Source organism: Canis aureus, chromosome 1, assembly GCF_053574225.1.
Source record: "Canis aureus isolate CA01 chromosome 1, VMU_Caureus_v.1.0, whole genome shotgun sequence".
Taxonomy (NCBI): Eukaryota; Metazoa; Chordata; class Mammalia; order Carnivora; family Canidae; genus Canis; species Canis aureus.
Window position 1 is genome coordinate 39,778,414 of NC_135611.1, and position 15,545 is coordinate 39,793,958.

At 44.3% G+C, this 15,545-nt stretch overlaps 1 protein-coding gene across 6 annotated transcripts in view; it reads left to right on the plus strand.

Moving 5' to 3' along the window:
* Positions 1-15,545, plus strand: part of SASH1 (SAM and SH3 domain containing 1) — a 314,852-nt gene that overhangs the window by 116,377 nt on the left and 182,930 nt on the right. For 4 of the 6 annotated variants that reach the window (XM_077896434.1, XM_077896436.1, XM_077896435.1 and 1 more), the window contains exon 1: positions 2,417-2,593. The exons of the other annotated variants lie outside the window; for them this stretch is intronic. In XM_077896434.1, coding sequence (XP_077752560.1) covers positions 2,432-2,593 — 162 coding nt within the window. In that variant the 5' untranslated portion in view covers positions 2,417-2,431. Of the gene's footprint in view, positions 1-2,416; positions 2,594-15,545 lie in introns of those variants that run through there. 6 annotated transcript variants of the gene reach the window in all.

Below are 15,545 nucleotides of genomic sequence, written 5' to 3' on the forward strand. Positions count from 1 at the left end.
TATAGACAGCAAAATGATAGGAATCAACGTCCCCCCTCCCAACCCCGCCAAATATTACTTACCTCATTTTCCTATACATTTACTAGGAAGCATGGAGAAAAGAAACTTCAATATCTAGGATAAGTGGATTTCTAGAAGTGCCAAAATGCTGGCTAAGGTTTAATTATATTGATGGTGCATAGACGTTGCTATTAAAAAGTACCTATCTTTGGATGGCCCTGAATTATATTATCACCTCTGAGGAGTCGGGTGGCAATTAGTGAGGCCTTGCCACATCTAGGATTGGGCAACCATAGCGTGGAAAGGTTAAATGCTTTGCCCCTAGGTTGTCTGATGAATCAAGAAGAGTCACGATTGGTGCTGGAGACTTAGCCTTCCTCCAACTCAGCCCCTGCCACCCTGCTTGGTTGGCTTCTTGCTCAGTCACTTGGCAGGAAAGTATTTATGTGGAGAACAAGCTGCCTCCTGGCAGACCTGGCGTGGTTCTATGTATTTTCTTGAATTTAGTAAAGTCCTACATGGTTAACACACTGACATTCTTAAATACACTAGTAAAATCAACTCTAAAAGGTGGTTTTCAGTTTTTTCCATCATTTGCTTTTCATGTCTCTATAGATGTGATAATAATGATATTCTACATAAAGCCCACGACTACTGTCGCTGAATTTATTGGGGTTCCCAGATTCTTAGAGCACACATCTGGTATACCTCCCGCATCAACCCAGGAAAGCACAGGCATGGTCAGGTTGACTCAGTGTCCGGCACTTTCCACCCTTCACCATGATGCTTCCCTACTCTCCAGGGGAAACTTTCTCATTCTTTTTCTTTCAAAAATATTGCCATATGGGATTATACTTCCAAATTTAATTACTTTTGGAAAAGTTTTTCAGTTTTGAACTTTCTGGTAGGGGCTATTCATCCATTGGCATTGATAGGTGCTCCCAGTAATTACTGCTTTTGAGTAGGGGGATTTCGAGGACATGCTCTTATCTCCCCGCCTTTTTCCCCTGTGGACTGAGAAGGAAAGACACAACACAACAAAACAAAAACCACGAGAGGCCTCTAAAACAAGCAAGGGCTCTCTCCCTGGAGCATCTCGCCTGCCTTTTTTTGGGGGGGGGGGGGACTACTCAGCCCTTTAACACGGGGGTTGTTTCCTGGAGTTTCTTAACTGTTTCACCAAGTGATCAATCATCAAATCAGGTGTATTGTCATCTCCCAGGGAAAACTCTGAGTGGTTTTTAAAGAACGAATCCCAAGAGGATAAATACCTCTACCGGGCTATATGCCTCGTAAGATAAATCCGTCACGGCTCTTGCCCTTGGAAAGACACACAGCCTCCCCCCCCCCCCCCCCCCGTGTGTGCTATAGCTAAGTGGTTACAACAGTGATGCCTAGTTTTGGAAATGGCCCTTCCCTGTGCCCTCGCCATAAGGCAACCATTCAAACCCAGAGCGCATTTCCCCCAAATAGCGGAAAGCCCCAGCGCTGGGGGGCGTTGTGGGCCCCCGGGCACCAAGACGCGCCCCCCTCCCCGCTCCTCGTCAAAACGGGGCCCACAGTGGCTCGCGCCCAAGCTTTCCCACTTGTTTTTTCGCACGTGTTGGCTGACAGCAGGCCGGCCCCGGGAGGGCAGGGCGGGCTGCGGGGGCACAGGGCGACCCGGGGGCTCCCGCCGTCCGGGGCGCCCGGGGCCGAGCGCGTTCCCGGGGCGGCGCGCGAAGCCCGGGCAGGGCGGGCGGAGGCGCGGCGCGGCGCGGCGCGGCGGCTCTTTCAACAGGCGATCTGTGCCCCTTCCGTGGCTCATTTCCATGCAAAGAGCCTGACATCAGAGCACCTTTTGTTGCTAGACGCTTTCTTCAGCGGCGAGGGGAGAGTCCCGTGGAGCTGGCTGGAAGAGCTCATTTCCGACGCAGGGGTCCCGAGCTGCGGCCGCCCGGGGCCGAGGCCCGGCGCTCAGCCCCGCGGGGCCCGGGCAGCCTCGCCGCAGCCTCGCCGCAGCCTCGCCGCCCGGGGAGGGCCGCGGGCCTCCGGCAGCCGGTCCCGGCCCAGGCGGAGGCGCCTCTGCGCGGCCGAGCGGCGCCCGGGCCTCCCGCCTTCCCCGCCGTGCAGCGCGGTGGTGCGGACTTTGCCTCCTGCTCCCCCGCGGCCCGGGGAGCCGGGCGGGGAAAGTTGGCGGAGTTACCCGGCGCGCGGCCCGCCGCCCCGGGAGCCGAGGTGCAGGCGCCGGCGCGGGGCCCCCGCGGGGGCGGCCGGGGCGGCGGGGCGTGCGGCGCGGGGGCGCGGGGGCGCGGGGGCGCGGCCGGCTGACGCGGGCGCGGGCGCGGGCGCGGCGGGCGGGGACCGGCGGCGGGGGCGGCGGCGCGCGGGCGCGGAGCGAGGGCGCTCGGGGGCCCGGGACGCACGGCCGGCGCGCGCGCGGGACGCGGCCATGGAGGACGCGGGAGCGGCCGGCCCGGGGCGCGAGCCCGAGCCCGAGCCCGAGCCCGAGCCCGACCCCGAGCCCGACCCCGAGCCCGAGCCCGAGCCCGAGGGGCGCGCCGGCATGTCCGAGGCGTTCTCCCGGCTCTGGACCGACGTGATGGGCATCCTGGTGAGTTACCTGGAGCCGGCGGGCGCGGGCGGGCGGGGCGGGGCGGGGCGCACCCCCAGGTGCGGGACGGCCCCCTCCGCGCCCGGCGAGCCCTCTGCTCCGGGTCGGCGGCCTCCCCCCAGGTCCCCGGGCTTGACGCACTCGGTCCAGGATTTCAAACCCGAGTTAAAAACTAACCAGCCCCAGATCACATCCTCGAGGGCTCTGCAACCGTCGGGGACGGCAGCGGCCAGTTCACTCCGGGACACCTGCTGAGTGTGCCTGCTGGCGTGCAAAGGGCTAGAAAGGCTGCTTCAAGCAGTCGGTGTAAATACATAGTGTTTAGCTGCTGTGCTCTCCCGGTTGGGTTGGGGAGGAGGCTGGTGTTCCTCCTGTTTCTCTCTTCATTTGTTGTCCGACCACGAGAGGAAAACAAACCCATCTTCTTAACCAAACCGAATCATCTTCTTAACCACCAGAAAGTGTACTTACTCCGTTTGCAGTTTTTCGACTTGTAGAATTACAGGATATCTGTTGTTTTATGTTTGGGACTGAAAACAATAGGACTTATTTAGCGAAATCTGTATGGTCATGTAGTTTGAAGTGCCCAGTAACTAAAACCGCCCATGGCTTTGGCATAATTTCTGAAAAATAGTTCTTAGGCACTGAGGATGAAGCTTTAACTTGTGCGGGGTTCAGAGCCCCGGGGAATTAGTAGATGCGCTTTGGTGCAGCTGCAGATAGGCAGGTAGATGGGAATCAGATGGCTGGGGGTTATTACAGTCAGACATCTTAATCCACACTTTTATTTAAAAAATCGATTTTAGTTTAAAGATTTAGAATTGGCAGTTGTCGGAAAAGGCTCTATATTTACTCTGGGATGTTTTATCTTTCTAATGGAAGGTGTGGTTTTTGAAAAGAAACACTTCTTTGGGGATGAGAAGTGTACCATTTTTTTTTTTTTTTTTTTTTTTGCACAAGAATTAAGCACTTGGGCTTTGGAGTAAGTGAGACTGGTTCAAATCCCCACTCTCCAGTTGACTGACGGCATGACCTTGGCCAAGGTGTCCAACCTCACTGATCTTCAGTTTCATTACCTGCAGAATGAGGCAAAGAAATGAGATCTTCAGTTACATTACCTTGCTTCTTAGGTTCTCTGAGGTTTAGTTATGTAGATGTATATCTAGCGCTCAGCATACTGGCATATAGTAGGTGCTCAATAAATGATAGCTCTCTATTATTTTCCCCTGGAAATAGTCTTGGGTTTCATCTCTCCAGACATCCCAAAGTCTCACCTACTTCAGTTTTAGGTGTTCATTGGTGTTTATGATTATTCCTGTACAGAAAACCAGGGATGATTGGTCAAAGATTTCTGCTTTTTTCACTCTCCAGTATTTAGAAAAAGTATATTTAAAAAAATCTCAAGTTCTTGCACTTTCTGAACTTTATTGGTGGATATGGGCCTGTAAGTGAAATTTCAGAAAACCCAATGAATGTTTTAAAGTTAATAGTGATAGGTTTTTAAGTTAGTCAAGCAGGAAGCTTATCTTGTTATTTCTTGCTTAGATCCTGCTCTGTAAATTTTTAGTCACTGAGAAAATTGGTCTGATAACATCACATTGCATCCCTTACTAGGGTGTGACTGTGGAGGGGAGAGCTGGAGGGGCTCACTTGATGGGAGTGTGGGCTCAGGGTTGCTTGGGAGGGGGGTGGTGGTTGGCAGGTGGCACTTACTGAAGATTTGCTTTCCCTTCCCTGGCAGATTCCAGCGCTGTTTGGTCAGTTGTAGCAGTGTTCTTTGGCTGATTTAAAAGATGGGGTGGGGCTGGAGAAGCTCAAACCTGTTATTCAAAGGGCAGATGTAGGAGAAAAGAAAATATGTACTTCTTACAGAGCCAGTAGTTCAGTGCGAGGCTGGAAAGAATGTAAATGATTATCCCAAAGAGAATATGTTCACTTCTGTTTTCCCGTCTTTTAGACAATCTTATATTTTCCTTTGGGGTAAACATAGGCATCACGATTGTTCCTTTGTAAAATTCAGAAGAAGATATGGTTTACCTCTGCTTTATGCACGTCTGTAAAAAGTCACCGGGTTAAGAGGATCTTTAATCTGCTTTTAGAAAACTCTCATCCCCATGTTTAGAGGAAACTGTGTTTCTAGAAATATATCAAGACACAAAATTGACAGTTGACTTTCTCTATTCTTTCTGAGATAAAAGATTGCATTTCTTTCCTTTTTTTAAAATAAGATTTTGCAGTCTATCAGCCTACACAGGTGAAGTGACTTGCCCAATGGCGCGCACACCTTGGTGACAATGACAGACTGTACCCCGGTTCTCTGACTCTTATCTATACCAGCAAATAGGGGATGCCGTGATACTCCACAGTTAACTATCCCAGATCAACATAGTAGACATGTAATTACATCTGGTATTTTAGGAAAATGCTACTTGGAAGGTTCTTTTTAAGTACTCAACTCGAGGGGAGTAGAGGTATTGGAATTATAAATCCAAACATACAAGATTTCAGGCACAGTGGCTGCTTTACTTTTTAGACTCTAAATGGGGGATCCCTGGGTGGCTCGGCGGTTTGGCGCCTGCCTTTGGCCCAGGGCGCGATCCTGGAGTCCCGGAATGGAGTCCTGAGATGGAGTCCTGGGATCGAGTCCTGCGTCCTGCGTCCAGCTCCCGGCATGGAGCCTGCTTCTCCCTCTGCCTGTGTCTCTGCCTCTCTCTACCTCTATCATGAATGAATGAATGAATGAATGAATGAATGAATAAATCAATCTTAAAAAAAAAAGATTCCTCTAAGTGTAGAATTCAATCCTCCAAGCCTATTAAGTTAAACATTCTTCATTCTTTTAGCTGAATGACACAACTCCCTTTTCCTACTTGAGAGGCACTGAGCATCCGCCCCCAGGATTTTGTAGGTTCTAACCCTCTGAAGGGTGTTGCCCCAGAGGCATAGATTTCCATAAATATGGGATGGTTGTTTGAGTTCATTAGGACACATTTTACATTTAAATTAATTCAGTCCTGCACAGTTCTGAACCAACCAGTTGCTTTATACAATTGTTAACAAAATGCTTGTTTAGAGAAGAAATAATAGTATAATTTATGGCATGAAAATGTTCTGGCTGTGCTAGAATGAATTCATGCTAGTAAGTGAGTATGTAAATAGAGAATTAGGAGAAAAGGAGCTTACTGGAACACTAGCCACTGTGAGTGCCTGGAGGGCAGGGTCAGTATTTTATACTTTTTAATCTCCAGTGCTTGGGATTCACAGGATCCTGAGGACATGGTTTTATTGAATGGAAAAGGAAAATAGTATATACTTCTTAAATGCAGGAACCACATCAAAATCCAGTTCTGTAGAGACCGTACCCACTGTGATGGGGTGTGTTTATGAAGACATTAATAAATTCTACTCTTGCTTGAATTTATCGCTTGAGCAGATTCATCATGCAAACCAAAATCCTGGTGCTTCCACTGGAAACGGTAATGGCAAATTGTGAAATGTTTGTAAACCCTGAGCTATCAGACCATGGCTTTCTTGTGAAATGTGTTCTTCTGTTCTCTAACTCCATACAACATGTGGTCTGCCTGGGTTTTCAAAGCATGTCACCTTTCACGAGGACATGCTTACATTTCTGCGGAGAAGTGCAAAACAAGTTAGGATCCTGTGGGATTTCACTCTTTTATCTTTACTCCTTGTTACAGACACAACATTCCTTTTTTTGGGGAGAGGGGGAGGAGCGTAGTTGTTTTTCAAAGTAGGAACTGCTAAGGTTATTAGATATGGTAGGTCACTTTTTCAGCACTGATTATCTATTTGGGTAAGATGTGATGGTTCTTATTTTTCCTTCAGAATTGGAGGGTTTCTAAAAGCTGAGCCAATCCTTTAAAGCTACTTGCTAACTGGGAAGGGAGCAGAAGGGAGTTAGTTAGTGAGTACCTATTGTTTGCAAGATCCTGCAAGATGCACCTCCCCCAAACCTTATATTTCCTCCCTGCTCTGTTCCTACAATTTACACCCATTTCCTAGCAGTGCTGAGAGAATATCCATTGTATGGAGATAACTGTGGACCTTCCCCCATTCTTATTCCAATAGAAGCCACAAAAAAATATGTAGTAGGCTTCATTCCAAAAATGGTTAGGTTTGCCAGTTTTGCTATTTACTGAAGAAACTCCTTAAAAAAAAAAAACAACCCCAACACTCCTCCTTTGCTTTGTAGTTTTAGGCAAAGGGGGCGGGGCAGATGGTAGTAAGAGCCCTAGGGGGCTTTTAAAATGCAAACTCCTTTGAAAGCATTAATTTACATATCCTTTGGGTGGCGTCTCCTGCTTTGCTGACCAGCTAATGACTTAATTAATTTTAGGTCTTGGAATTTAAGAGTCAGTCCCAATTTCAAATATTCTGACTTCATCTTAATTTTATGTTCCTGTCCACCAGCTTAAAGCCTTGTGATTTTTATAAGTGAAGCCGCAGGCTGCTGGAACACCGGGATCGGGGACCTTGGAAGCGAGCCCTCTACCCCCTCATTTAGAGGAGGAATTAGAGGCTCAAGGTACTGAGTAGGGACCGGAACTCTGGCCTCCTGATTTTCAGTTGTTTGCCAGAGACAAAATTAAGTCTCATCATTCTGGCTGGAGTCACTAAGTCCTTTGCAATAGGAAGACTCCCTTGCCCTACAGTGGCCTTTGATGCCCCTCTTCCCCTGACTTAGAGCCTTCATGGGCCATGCTCTACCTGTTGCCCTTCCCTCTCACCTGGCTTACTACTCGCATTCTAGTTTTTAACTGTTTACTCCAACTCTGGCCGTGGAACGCAGCGGGTGGGAGTGGAGGCGGGGCAGGAAGAGCAAGAGAAGGGAGAGGAGGAGGGAACGTGTCCAAGCACCGAGTCCCAATACTGGCCTGGGCCCTTCCCATACTTACCTTCCTAGATTCTCTTGTGGCCAATGAACATTACTGTCCCCATTTTACAGTGGAGACGTGCCCATGGGTGTCTTAAAATCACACACAGTAAACAGGAGCTGACGTTTGCATCCTGTGTTGTTTCCCAGAAATTAACTCCTAGTTGTAGTTGAGTAGTTTATTCTTTCACATATCTATGGAGACATTTATTGGCTGCCAACTTTTTTTGCTTAAGCTGTTGGGCTAAATACTAGCGACACTTGCTCCTGGCTTCCAGAAAGATGTAGTTTTGTAGGAGAAACTGCAGTAGCCCCTCGTCCCTCCTGTAAAGAAGCACTAGGTCCCCACAGTGCAGTGGGCAGGGCGGCGTGTACAGGCAGCCAGGGGGACAGGGTGGGGGCCGGGGTGGCCGGGGTGCAGCCGGAGGCCGCTTCCCAGAAATGCCATTCAGTTTGGACCGAGGCTGTGAGTTAGGCCTTCCCTGAGAGGTGTTCTCCAGTGAGGGGGAAGGAAGGAAGAAGGGAAGGAGGGTTTGCTGGGCAGAGCCAAGGGGAATAAAGCCGAGATAGCCCGAGCACTGAGGCGGGCACTGAGGCGGGCGCAGTCATTCAGTGGACACCAGTGAGAAGCTGTTGCAGAATTTGAAATTGACACCTGACAGGATGATCCCTTCCTCCCTTCCGTGTTTTACAAAAGTAACTTTGGTGGGTGATGAGTTGGCCATGGTGAGAACCTGGGCTTAATGTTTAGAGACAGATCAAGTTATGTATCTGGCTTCCGTTAGTCCCCATATTTTGCTCAGTATCTCTAAATAATCAAGGATTGCTCCATGGTACTTGTCTTTTGGTGATTCTCGTAAGCTCACAAGTAGGCTGTGTTAGGTCAAGAGATATTTAGAGGTGTTGTAGTCTTAGGATTCTTTTTGTTCTAAAGAAAAAAATATTTAGGCACATAGATACATACATATTGTCTATCTACCTGTGTTTTTCTATTGTATTAAATCTATTGGGTTAAATTCCTTAAAGAGGGGAATTATTATTTGTAGCAATATGCACATGGTGTTATAGCGAAACGATCTTTAATTCCATCTTCTCAAAGCCAATTCCAGAGAACAGCAAAGTAGAAGGAAATATCCAGTTGTGCATATTGATTCAGAAGCAAATCTGTAAGCTCAGTTTTACAAAAGGCTTAAGAAAACCTGTAACTAGTAGTTTGTCTAATGTATTATTTTTAAGAGTGCTTTTTGCTTCAGACTAAACCATAATAATCTCACAGTGATATATGATGCTCATGTTTTTTTTTTTTTTTTTTTAAGATTTATTTATTCATGAGAGACACAGACAGAGAGAGAGGCAGAGACACAGGCAGAGGGAGAAGCAGGCTTCTCGCAGGGAGCCGAATGCGGGACCTGATCCTGGATTCTGGGATCACGACCCGAGCTGAAGGCAGGCGCTCAACTGCTGAGCCACCCAGATGTCCCTTACTCATGGTTTATACACGTTCTTATCATACAGTAGAAATAAAATTGATCTCGGAGTAATGAGTTTAAGTGGATAGAGGCTAAGGTTGTAAGAGTTAACTATGCCATTTAATACCAGTGAGTATGGACTAAGATTGGCACTGTAAGGATTAACCAAACCTTTGGACTAATTTTGAGGTAAAATGTATTTTTGTGACCATTTGGATTCATCATTGTTCAGATACTTTGCTCGTTTATTTATTCATTTGCTTTTGGTAATGAGACTCGAAAATGGTAGCATTAGCTGTGCTCCTGGCCAGCTGTCTGGTGTCCCATCTTTTGTTCCATAATATGGAACAATTCACTGGATAGCATTAATTCTTCATGAGATGAGATGCTTCATTGAGATAACTTAGCTTATATTTTTTCTTCAAGTCAAGTCAGGAGATAGAGACACTCTAGCACAGACACTGGGTACCTAGGCTTCATGGTATCTCTGACATTCAGAAGACAAAAGCTTGATAATGGGAGTTTTTCCTCTCTGTAATCAGTATTCTTTCTTTTCTGAAGGGCTCTCTTGCTGTCTTTTACCTTTCTTTTTTTTTTTTTTTCTTTTAAGATTTTATTTATTTATTTGACAGAAAGAAAGAGTGCATGTGCACACAAGCAGGGGGAGTGGTAGGGGGAGAGGGAGAAGCAGGCTTCTGCTGAGCAGAGAGCTCTACATGGGGCTCCATCCCAGAAATCTGGGATCCTGACCTGAGCCAAAGGCATATGCTTAACCGACTGAGCCACCCATCATGCCTATCTTTCACCTCTCTAAGATGATTGGTAAAAACATGAATACATTCATATCTATAATGAATGCTGTTCAACTCTTGTGCCCTCCATCATAGAGGGACACTGTGGCTCTCCTTGGTGTCTGTGATGCAGATTTGATTCAATTTTGTTTTTTTGTATTTTTTTTAAAGGTTTTATTTATTCATTCATGAGAGAAACAGAGAGAGAAGCAGAGACATAGGCAAAGGGAGAAGTAGGCTCCATGCGGGGTTTGATTCAGTTAATTTTGGTGCTTCATCCATTGTTCCTTAGTTTGGTTTAATAGGATGTAGGGTGAGGAGGGTCTAGTGTGTCTACCCGTGACCCTGTGCTTGGTTATAGCTTCATTTTCCTCTTGGTATTCAGGAATAGTGGAATTTTAAGTGAAAGAAAAATGCATATAATTGTAATTTTAATGAAAAGTCCCATGGGAAAAAAAAGGTGCCATTGAAGAGCAGAATGAAAAAAATCTTAGAATGTATATGCTGAGCTCTAGTTACTTTAAAAAATTATCCCAGTTAATTTTGTGGGATAAAAAAACTTTTTTTTTAAAGTTTATATATTTAAGAAATCTACACCCAATGTGGGGATTGAACTCACAACCCTAAGATTAAGAGTTGCATGCTCTTCCAGCTGAGCCCGCCAGGCACCTGGGCTTTAATACTTTTGCTTAAGACTTGTTATCAACCACCACATTTTTTATTAGAGCTAAAAAAATGTTTCTAAGCTTTTTGAGGTGCTTTTAAAAATACAGTGTTTCAATATTAAAGTTTTTGTAGAAGAAAGGAATATTCTAGTTTAAGAATAAGTATCTTTGCTATAGGCTTATACTCATTTTTAGAGGATTTAAAATACTTCACTTACAAAGCAAACCATTGGCAATTCTACAGATGTGTTTGTTTGGAAATACCCAGGGTTAAAAAAATTTTTTTTAACGAAAACAATGGGATATTGCTACACACCTATAATAATGGCCAAAATGTGGAAAACTGACAACAACAAATGCTTACGAGGATGTGGAGTAACTGAATCTCTCATTCATTGCTAATGGGAATGATGCAGACACTTTGGAGGACAGTTGGGTGATTTCTTGTAAAACTGAACATATTAACATTTGATCCAGCAGTTGTGCTCCTTGGTATTTACCCAAAGAAGTTCAAAAGTTATGTTCACACAAAAACACTCATGGATGTTTATAGCAGCTTATTCATAATTTCTAAAACTTGGAAGCAACCAAGAGGTCCTTTAGTAAGTAATTGGGTAAATAATCTGTGGTTCATCCAGACAATGGAATATTTTTCAGCACTAAAAAGAAATGAGCTATCAAGCTATCAAAAGACATGGAGGAACCTTAACTGCATATTACTAAATGAAAGAAGCTGATGAGAAAATGTTTCTGACTCTGTGACATTTTGGAAAAGGCAAAACAATGGAGACAGCGTAAAGATTAATGGTTGGAAGGTGTTTAAGGGGGACAGAGGGATGAACAATTAGAGCACAGAGGATTTTTATAGTGGTGGCTGCATGTCATTATAAATTGTGCAAACCCATACATAGAATGTACAACACCGAGAATAAACCATAACGTAAACTTTGGATTTTGAGTGATAACGAAGTCTCAGCTTAGGTTCATCAGTTGTAATAAATGTACTACTAGAGTGGATCTAACGGGATTTTGTTGATGTTGTTGTTTTTTAACAACAGCAATGGAGGGTTTGAACTTAAGATCCTGAGATCAAGACCTGAGCTGAGATCAAGAGCTGGATGCTCAACCATCTGAGCCACCCAGGCATCACCTGATGGGTTTTTTCAACACAACAAGCAATCGTCCACTTCTCAGTGGACACTGACCACAAATTTGACTCAAGTCTGGAGCTATCTACTACAGGTTTAAAGGCCCAGTCCTAAAGACTATCTTTACTTGAGTGCCAATCCCAGGTTGCTACCTGTGCTGCTTACACACTGCTACAAACCGGAGGTTCCATGACTTCTTCCTCTTGTTTGATTAATATGCTAGAGCAGCTCACAGAATTCAGGAAACCAATTTACTTCCTAGATTAACTAATTTATCTAATAGATCACCTGTTTATAATAAAGGATATAACTCAGGAATAGCCGAATGAAAGAGATGCACAGGGCAAGGTATGTGGGAGCTCCCATGTTCTCTGAAGTGCCACTCCCCATAACACCTTGTGTTATGGAACACAATCTAGAAGTGCTCTGAACCTTGTCCTTTTGGGTTTTTATGGAAGCTTTATTACATAGGTGTGATTGATTAAATCATTGGCCATTGGCTATGGATTGAATTCAATCTCCAGTGCCTTTCCCCTACCTGGAAGTGGAGGGTAGGTGGGTTGATGCTAAACATTCCTACCCTCTGATCTTCTGGTCTTTCAGGTAACCAGCCAGATCTTGAGGCTCTCTAGTAGCCCCACCCCAAGGCACTTCATTAGCATAAACTCAGGTGTGCTCTAAAGGGACTCCTGTGAACTAAGGAAGATAGTCCTATACTCCAGAAATTCTAAGAGTTTTAGGAGCCCGTGCCAGGATTGGAAGGAAGACCAAGTACATAATATCTTCTTATAAATCACAATCGTACTGTAGGAGATGTTGCTAACGGGAAGGCTCTGCATGTGTGGAGGTGGGAGATACACGGAAATCCCTGCACCTTTCCCGCAGTTTTATGAATCCGAAACTAGTCTAAAAAAATGAAGTCTTAATAAAAAGTAACAATTTTTTTTTAGTTTTAAACAGAGAAGAGTAACAGTAATTCTGAACATTTAGAAAAAAACAAAAAAAATTAAATATCTTAGAAAGCTGAAAGATTGTTTTGTAAAGTAGTTAAGAACAAAGGGAATAGTTTAGACTGTTTGAGTTCAAATCCTGGCTTCACATATTTAGTGGATGTGTGATCTGGCAACTTCCTTAACCATTCTGTGCCTCAGTTTCCATATCTGTAAAATAAGCACGATAGCCATAGGCATCATCAAGTATAGTGAAGGGGAGTTGAACCACTAAAACTGCATGGCGTATCATAAATGTTATCATAAGCAGATCATAAATGTTCATTTTTATTAAATATTAATAACTGGATCTCCTTTAGTTAGAATGTGAATTAATTTCCTTTCACTTTTCATCTGTAGATGGAGGGATGATCTGATTCCACATGCTCAATTGATATTAACTGGATTTAATTTATGTCAGATGCCTTTTTTAAAATACATGACTTAAAAATAAATGCATAAAAGGGTACCTGGGTGGCTCAGTCGGTTAATAATATATCTGCCTGGGCTCAGGTCATGATCTCAGGGTCCTGTGATTGAGCTCTGCATAGGGCTCCCTGTTCATCAGGGAGACTGCCTCTCCTCCCTCTCCTCCTCCCTCATCTCTCACCTCCCAAGCTTGTGCTCTCTCTCTCTCAAATAAATAAATATTTTAATTTAAAAAAATAAATGCTTCAAAGTGTTAACCTTCAGGTTACATGTTAGGAGATATTTGTTAAAATATTCTCTATCCTTGAGAGAATGTGTAAAATTTGTGACTAGTGGGGCGCCTGGGTAGTTCAGCAGTTGAGCTTCTGCCTTTGGCTCAGGGCATGATCCTGGAGGCCAGGGATGAGTCCCACAACAGGCTCCCTGGATGGAGCCTGCTTCTCCCTCTGCCTGTGTCTCTCATGAAAAAATAAATAAAATCTTAAAAAAAAAATTTGTAACGAGGCTGGTTTTTCTGGAGGCAAGAAGAGATTTGTAATGAAAACATATTTTCTGTTTAAATAATGTTCAAACTGCAATAAAATGAGTTTTTTTTTAGTAGTTGACTTGGTAGAAACATGTAAAATATCGAAAGCATCCACTAAATGATTTTATTTTTTGAGTGTTGGACTCATATGAATGTACTAAATCTATTTTCATTATCTTGAGTTTTTTTGTAAAGCTTTTTCCCAGGGTTTTATTGAATTAACTGCTGTTTCTGTCAGGGTTGCCAGTCATTTATTCTGGGTCTTTGCATCTTAATTAGGAGTCTTCAGTCTCCAATCAAGAATTTCTAAAAGTATCATATGGGAGTGTCCCTACTGGACACATTTCAGTGTGAATATAGTAGAAAATGGGATTCACTGTGGCTGGAGGAAGAGTTGTAAGCTTGTAATGAATAAATTTGCCATTTACATGCATTTTTATTTTAGGGGACATTAATTTATCCATCTGAAGAAAACCGGAAGGAATTTGAAATCTTTGGAAAAATCTATAAAAGCATTTATAGAAAATGAACATTTTCTACTGGAAAGAAAACATTTAATTTTCAAGGCATATTTTTTCATGAATTACAGTTTAATTGAAAACTTTCCACCAAAGTGTAGCATTAGGACATAGTCTACTGGGGAAGAGTCATTACTGCCTTCTGCAGCATATTGCTCCAACTTCTGTAACATGTGGGGTCCAGGTGGTAACTTAATGAAAGCCCCTCATAACACTGATGCATGTGGTGATTTGCCTTGATTAGGCTATTATGAAATTGAGACTATATGATGAGCTTTAAAACAAATAGGTATCAAATGATTCATAAATGGTACATGAAAGATACAGTAAAATCCATGTGATGTAACGTGAGCATTAGCAAAGAACTATGTGCTGTTTCAACAGAACAGAATGTCAGTAACCCCCACATTCTGTATCAAAGGACTTCTAAGCTTGTCATGTCACCGAAGAGCTGTGCATTCCAGACCTTGTGTCTTCAGAAGGCAGGATGCCTTCCGTGGTGGATGAACTTCCATACGCTGAGAGGGGAGGCAAATAGAACTAATTCACTCCTTAAAACATTAAGAGATTTTTAGCTGATCATATCACTTATTCTAAGAGGTGCTGCTGTGGAGATTAGATGATAATATTTTCATTGGTATAATTCCTTGCACTTCATCGTGTGTCTTTACATACATTGACTGGTTTAAAGCTCTGATAGCCACTAGAAACTCAGTCTTGTTGGCCGCCTCTGTTCTTCAGCCACGTGAATAAAGTTGGGTTCCTCCTTTTCTTTTCTTTTTTAAAAAGATTTTATTTATTTATTCATGAGAGACACACACAGAGAGAGAGAGAGAGACAGAGACAGAGGCAGAGAAAGAAGCAGGCTCCATGCAGGGAGCCCAATGTGGGACTCGATCCTGGGACTCCAGGATTATGCCCTGGGCAGGAGGCAGGCGCTCAATCACTGAGCCACCCAGGCGTCCCCCCCTTTTCCTTTTCTTTTTTTTTTTTTCCTCTTTTCCTTTTCAAACATGCTGATGTTTCATTGTCCATATTTCAATACTCATAATGCAACAACTGCTAGTTGATTTGGCCTAACTGAAATTTTACAAATTTTAGACTGCTAAGTCTATCTATTAGATGTGAAACATTGAAGTTGTGTTTTTGGAAATGTTTGCAAATTGCCACCTGAAGTAGACCGGACCCAGATGAATGACGGTTCTACTATTCTCTGAGCAGAATTTGGAGGCAAAGGAAGAAAGGGATCAGCAGTTTGTGTTTTCCCATTTTCCACCCGGACTACCTGGTCTCTTTTGGGGTCTTGGGTGTCAGAGTGTGTTAGGTCAGGATGGCATACCTTTGTGGGCTCACCCCTTCCAGGGAGGCAGAGAGAAGCACAAGGGTCTGGTGTCCTATTGCCACTAGGGTGCTACAGATTCTGGACAGCACCACTTTATTTCTCAGGACTTCCAGTTTGTTCTTCTATTGTGGAAAACAGGAAAGCCCTCTTCCCCAGCACTGGGAAAGGCAAAACTGTCCCG